This window comes from Desmodus rotundus, unplaced genomic scaffold (genome assembly GCF_022682495.2).
Source record: "Desmodus rotundus isolate HL8 unplaced genomic scaffold, HLdesRot8A.1 manual_scaffold_416, whole genome shotgun sequence".
Lineage (NCBI taxonomy): Eukaryota > Metazoa > Chordata > Mammalia > Chiroptera > Phyllostomidae > Desmodus > Desmodus rotundus.
In genome coordinates, this window is record NW_026527496.1 from 26,755 (window position 1) to 33,771 (window position 7,017).

Genomic DNA, 7,017 nt, shown 5'->3' on the forward strand with positions numbered 1-7,017 from the left:
GACTGGTGACCACTTCTGAGTCCCTCACATGTCCCCCAATGCCTAAAACTCTGACTCCCCAAACCACCCCCCCCTTTAAAGTCACCGTCCTCTACTAGAGGCCTTGACTGTGCTCCGTGGCCTGAGCCCTCTCTCCCCAGCCCTCTCCCCACTCTTTACGGCCCCCTTCAGTCCCTCAAAAGCCCGGTTAACCCAACTCCAAATCTAACCACAACCTCCCCAACAGCTTAAAAAAATTATCAGTAAATACTTTTAATTTTTAATTTAAATAATCTATAAATAATTTATGATTTTTCAATAATTTAAATTTTTATAAATATTTTTTAATTTTTTATTTATTAATTTCAGAGAGAGGAGGGGGAAGGGGAGAGATAAACGCCCATCAGTGCGCTCCTTGGGTGCTGCTTGTGTATGGTCTGGCTGCCCATCAAACTGCAACCTGGGCTCACTGGGACAGTGCTCCAGCCTTCTGAGCACCCGGCCAGGGCCCCAACAGCTTTGGGGCTTATCTCTCACTGTCTCTCTGGTCTCATAGGCTACCCTGTCACTGCCCCCAGCCTTGACCAACTGGCTCGGTTGGCGTTGTCCTGCAAAACAGAATGTCACTGGTTTGATCCCTGGTCAGGGCACATGCCTGGGCTGTGCACTCAGTCCCCAGTTGGGGCATGTACGAGAGGCAACCGATCAGTGTTTCTCTCTCACACGGATGTTTCTCTCCCTCTCTTTCTTCCTCCCTTCCCCTGTCTCTAAAATTAAAATAGTAATAATAATAAAGCTGGCCCCCCAAATCAGCCTACTCCCTGACTCATACCTCTGGGCATCAGCCCTTCATACTGGCATCTCCTGTTTCTTCTCCCGGACCCTCCACTGCTGACCCAACCCCAGGTCTGAACCATACCCCCGGGCTCGCTAATCACACTGCATGACTGACCGCCCCTCCCACAAGAACCCTCTGTTCATTTACGTCTTCCGCACTCTGGCCAGTCCCTGCCCCAGCTCAGTATCCTTACTCTTCTAGGCAACTTCCCGTACTTCCAGTTCCCCTCATTTCCAGGCATTGCCTCCCCTATTTTCCTCCCTGATGTCCCTGGTAAAAGCCCTCTCAGTTCTCTCAGGTACCTTCCCACTCTTCCGCTCTCCCCGCCAAGATCCGCTGGCCTCTGTCATCCCTCCCAGGGCGCCCCAGCCCCTTCCCAGTTTCCCAAAGACCCCACTATCCCCTGCCTTTTCTCTGAGTCCCTCTATCCCCCCTCCCTGCACTCCACCGCATGATGGAGTGAGTGATGGGTCTTCCTTGGTGGGGGAAGTAGAGGGTTTCCCAAGGCTCACTTTAAAGGTGATTCCCTCCAAAGCAATCCCCATTTCTTCACCCTTCAGTTTCTCTTTCCCATCCTAACCTATCCCACAATACGGGCAGGTGAAAACAGGAAGCACCCCCAAGTCTTCAGAACCACATCTCCTCCCCAATACTACACGTGGCCCTCAAAGACCCCCTAACAAAGGTGAGAGAATGCTTGCCCCTTTCCACATCCCAACCCAAATCTCAATGGCCACCCTCCCCCCACCACTTGCAAATGTCACTTTGTCTGCCTTCTGTGTCTCTTACCCTTTCACTACTGCGGATTGTCCCATCTTTCTCTCTACATTCTCCCATGCTACCCAATGGTCCTTTTGCAGCCTTCCCACCCTGCTCACCTCATCCTCATCCAGCATGAGAAGCTGATTCCCCGAGATGATGCAGAACCGAGGGTTCCAACCAGGACGATCATATGGGGAATGGACGTATTGGGTTCGGTGCATAGGGGGTCCCCGTACATCTGGGGGACAGAGACACACAGAAACAGTAAGGGGAGATTCTATGCATTTGGGAGACAGAGGCCTAAAATTGTGAGAGCCGACAAAGTGGGAGAAGGGGACCCCTCCTGCCTTGAGATCACAGGTGGGGTTGAGGCACCTGGGAACTTTAAAAGAACAGAAGATAAGCCTCTATATCTGAGGAAAAAGAGTGATAGGAATCACATCACAGGGCTCTAGGGGGAATAAATAGGAAGGGAGGCTCAGGGAGAGGAATTGTATCATGACAGAGAAGGTGCAAGTTTGGAGGCAGAAAAAGGTGAAGCAGCTCTCCATCCACTTCAGAGAAATAAAAAGGGGGAGGGCAGCGGAACTGGCAGCAGGGAAACACAGACAGGTTGATGGCAGGTGTCTGGGAAGAGGGAGGGCATCCAAATAACTGAAGACGACGAACTTGGAAGGGGCATGACCCATCTGCAAGAGAGTGAGCGGAAAGCTACACTGCTGTGGGAAAGAAGGGTGGGGTGTAGGAACAATCTCAGGTCATAAGATCCTGAGAGCTGAACATCTGGAAAAGAGAGTGAGGGAGCTGACATCTTCAGAGGCAGAGACATGAGCGGGCCTCCCCTCCTGCCTCTCCTCTGTCCTCTGCTCCCTCCCCTCCTAGCCCAACCCTGCTCATCCTTTGGGTTCTTCAGATGGGAAAGGGTGGCTGGGTCTTGTGAAAGGGCTGGGGAGTGAGGAGGTAGGAAATATGTCCTTGTTTGAATCGAGACTGAATTGATTTCTTCCCCCACATCATGCTCAGAGATCAAAGATTCAATACCCCCCCTCCCCACATAGTCTCCATGGACAGTGTGGAAGCCAAGTCCAAGGACATAGGGACCTTCCCAAGGCGCAGTGAAGAGCTTGAGGAAGAAAGAGGGGAGGAAAGAATGGAAGATCCAGGCCTGTGACATAAAGGGGGCCTCCAAAGACTGGAGCTTGGGACGGGGACAAAACTAGAACAGTGGACCAAGGATTGCCCGTGCTCAGAGGTGCTCCCAGGGTCACCTTCCCCAGCTCTACTGTTCTTCCCATGCCGCCATCTGTGCATGTGGCCTCTTCTTTAAACCCCAATGCTACACACTGTCACAGGGACACAGGGGACAGGCCCTATGGAAGAGAGAAATCAAATAAGTGATAGAAAAGAGGCTTAAGGCATCAAAGTGTGAGAGAGTTTAAAGGAAGAAACAGCAAATTCTGTCACCTTTACAGGATAATTAATCATGGGTATATTGCAGGGGGAAAAAACTGGTCTTTGAGCTTCATTCCAACTGAATGCCCTAAGTAAAAGAGTTCTGAAAAATCTAGCCCCTTTCTGTCCACAAACATGTCCTTCAGATTTGCTCAACCTGCAGGTCAGTTGGAGATGAGTCCCCAGGACATAGACATCTAGAAACCCCCACCACTGTGAAACTCTTCACTATCTCAGGGGCTCTGTAAGCAATATCCTTCCCGTGCAGAGATCACCAAGGCTCCGAGGCTGCAGACGCTGCAGGCAACGGGCCCAATGCACTCAGACTCCGAGGACCCCCAGAGGACAAATCAGTTGGTATACACAACCGTTAGGGGAGGGGCTGCTTCAGGCTACAGCCACAGGGAGGCAGGTCAGATCAGGGGCACCTTCCTGGGAGCAGGGAAGGGCGCAGGCAACTTAGCTTAGGAGCAACTCTGGAAACACATACTGTCTGGACTTAAGTAAGGATGACTCTGGGAGGCAGAGGCAAGAGACAGAGGCACACAGCTGAGAAAGGGGAAAGGCTTATGAGGATGAGAAATCACACAGGGCTCCGATGGGGGTCTCCTGTGGTCCCTGTTCCAACCATCAAAACCTGTGTCTTTTCACCCCAAACCTCCAACAAATCAAAAAGTAGAGGAGACAAAAGAGGAATGGGTGACGAGCTGGAGTATTAGGGGAAATTGTGTAGGCACAGACTTGTGGTGACAAGATGGGGGATGGGGTAGGGAATAGAGGATGGGCTGGGGGACAGATGACAGGGATGGAGCTAGGAGAAGGGGAGGTAGAAATCATGGCAAATTGCTAGTGACAAGGGAATATACCAGAAGGGCCCAACCGGACACGAGGCAGAGGAAATCAGGTAGACCTAACAGGAATATTAAGACAAGGGGGTCAAGAAGGAGGGGTGAAGAGGTGGTGGAGATATAAGGGAGCTACTAGAAAGAAGAGAGGGAGAGAGAAGGGACAGCAGGGAAGGGACTGATACAGGGAAAGGACAGAAGGGGGACTCATATAAGGAGCGGACACCATATAGGGGGAAAGATATAGGTGATGGACACCAGAGGAGGGAAGAGGAATGGAAAGAAGGATTGGTGGTGGGGGAGGGGGTAAAAGTGGTTACGTGAATGGAACCGATGAGACCCCAGGGGTTGTTACACTGGTCAAAGCCTTACTGAGGGTCGGGGCCTGGGCAGTCTAACCTGCTGCCCCACTCCCAACACTCCGTCTTACTTGTACCTCGCCCCCCCCAAACACACATGTTTGTCCCTCCCCCTCCCCGGTCTCTCCTCCCCCAACCCATTCCCTCTCTTCTCTTCCCTCCATCTGGACCCTCCATCCCTTCCCCCCGCACACACAGCCTCCCTCTCCATCTGGCCCCTTATTCTCTCCCTCCATCCTCCTCTCTTTTTCTACCCCATACCATTCTCTGAGCCCCGCCACCATATTCTGACCCCCATCTTCTCGGCTTCTCTGCGCCCCTGTGTTTTCATTACCCCTCCGAGCCCCTCTCCTGACTCTGCCCTTCTATTTCCTTGATATTTTCCACATCTCTCAGCTCCCACCTCCAAATCGTTTCTGCCGCTTTCCCCCCAACCCTATCTTCCCACCCTTTCTGGCGATCTCTTTCCCCTTCACCATTTTCACCTCAGCCCCCTTTAAGGCCTGTTTCCTGGCCCCTCAGGTTCCTATCGACCCCTGTGCTGTGGCCTCCCCTTCTTCCTCATTGCTTCTGTCCTGTCTTCCCAGTCCTCCTGTCTCCCTCCATTTCAGCTGCTCTCTTCCCTGGCCTCGGCTCTGCCCCCTCCTCCGCCCTGCCCCTCCCCCCTTTACCCCCTCCAACTGGCCCTCCCCCTCCCCTCACCAACGTACCTCTGAAGGGGGCATAGGACATCGCGGGGATGCTCCCCCGGTGGATGGAGGCGCGAGACCTGCTCATCAGGCCTGGGGCGGGGGGGCGGGGAGGGGGCGGGGGACGGGGGAGAAAGAGAAGAGAGAGAGGGGGAGAGAGAGGGGGAGAAGGAGGAGGAGGTGGAGGAGGAGGAGAGAGGAGGAGAGAGGAGCGGAGTGGAGCAGAGAGGAGGAGAGAGGAGGAGGAGGAGGAGAATAGGAGCCAACGGCAGCAGCGGCAGCCGGGAGAGAGAGAGAGGGGGGCGGGGGAGTGAGCGAGAGAGGAGAGAGCAGGAGGAGGAGGAGAGAGAGACTGCGGCCCCCACCCCTACCCAGTGAGAACCAGAGAGACCGAGACCCCTGACTCAAAAACACTGGAGACAGAGAGGACAGTTCTAAAGATGCAGACCCAGAGAAAGATACCTCGACGCCCCGGGGGCGGTGGGGTGGGTGGGGGATGGGGGGTTAATCTGAGGCACAAATCCAAAATCTAGACGAAAACAGACCTCAACCTCAGTTAAGAGAGAAAAGAAAAGAAAAACACCCCCTCCCCAAAATCTAGACCTCCTTGAGAGAGGGGTCAAAATCTGAGCAACCAGTCTCAAAAAGGTTCTCCATAGCCACAGAAATCTTAGACTCTAGACTCACATGGTAATTTCAGGGACCAAGACCCGAGGCCTGGACTCAAAGAAAAAGACCCGGATTCAGAAAGAACCCAGACATAGAATTAGAGAACGCAATACTCAGATGTCAGGGACCCCCGATTTAGATCTCACAGAAAGGAAACTGCAGACTCGGAGACCGGTAACTCAGAAAACTCCAGACCTTGGGGTTGGGGGTCGGGGAAGAAGGAGAAGTAGGAGAGAGAGAGAGAGAGAAAGAAATAAAGGAAGAAGGAAAGACGGCTAGTCCAGAGATGGAGAACTCAGTGACCTCAAATTCCTAAAGAAGAGTTTGAAAGACCCTGGAGAGTGATCACAGACCCAGAAGAACAAAAGGAAACCCAGTCCTGAGAAAGAAACCAATGCAACACTGAAAGACCACAGAGAAATGTATCTCAGAGACAAACTCCCAACCAGAGACGGAGATCTCGGGGAGACCCCAACCCCAGAGGGGAAGGTGTAAGACAGGTCTGGTAGCAGCCTGGGAAATGCCCAGTCACGCCCACCCAGCTGACCTGAGACCCCAGACCTTGGAGGGAGGAGGAATACTGCGTGGAGGGAGTGGCAAGAGCCTTTTTCTCTACTTGGTCCTCCCACCGCTGTCTCCTCTTATTGGCCCCTCTCCATTTTTTTGTCACAAGGTGTGTAGGGCAGGTCCTGACTTCTAGGGGGATGAGCTAAGGGAGGGAGACCCAAGGCTGACAGATGGACCAGTCCCGAAGAGTGAGACAGGAAGGGGATATGGGACAAAAGGTCCACCACTACTTCCTGCTGGCCTCTCCCCAATCCCCAGCCTGTAGTCCTCATCTCTACTTTTCCTGGGTTCACTAATCTGTCTCCAGTTTCGGGATTTCAAATCAGGAAGGCCAAGGCGCCGGTAGCCCCATTTTTATCATCCCATTTACAGGGTCTTAGGCTGTCCTTTTAGAATGCGTCTTTTCTCACCCAGCCACGGTCGAGTCACGACAGTGGCCGCCTCATCACTACCCCCAGGGAGAGCTGGCTTTTCAGATTAGCATTGTTGGATCCCAAACCCAGGCGGGTGTCGGGCCTAACCAAAAGGGCAGGGGGCGCTCTCTTCACGCCGGAGGTTCAGCTTCCTCAGACCCTCCCACTCCTTCAGGTCTTGGGAACAGTGGCAGGGGTTGTGACGAGGCACACTCTTGGGATTAAGAATGAACCCCCCACTCCACAACCTGACGCATCGAGTCTGCGGGACCTACAGTCCCGCTTATCACAGCTCTTTCATCACACGGCCTGCGGGGCTGGCCTGCGATTGGCTTCTCCACGTCGCTCACAGAGAAGCCGCCAACCCAGGACCGACCTCCTCACGTGACACGAACCCAGCCCTGAGCGCGCAATTGGCCCTTTCCGGCGTGCACGGAAACGGGC

At 53.5% G+C, this 7,017-nt stretch overlaps 1 protein-coding gene across 3 annotated transcripts in view; it reads right to left on the reverse strand.

Moving 5' to 3' along the window:
* SYNGAP1 (synaptic Ras GTPase activating protein 1) overlaps positions 1-5,216 on the reverse strand; it is a 31,142-nt gene extending 25,926 nt beyond the window's left edge. The window contains exons 1-2 of one of the 3 annotated variants that reach the window (XM_045193226.3): positions 4,946-5,216; positions 1,696-1,817 (exon numbers count right to left, since the gene is read on the reverse strand). In XM_045193226.3, coding sequence (XP_045049161.1) covers positions 1,696-1,817; positions 4,946-5,012 — 189 coding nt within the window. In that variant the 5' untranslated portion in view covers positions 5,013-5,216. The remainder of the gene's footprint in view (positions 1-1,695; positions 1,818-4,945) is intronic. The other 2 variants (XM_071220485.1, XM_053917887.2) reach the window with 2 other exon arrangements.
* Positions 5,217-7,017: the final 1,801 nt, after the last annotated feature.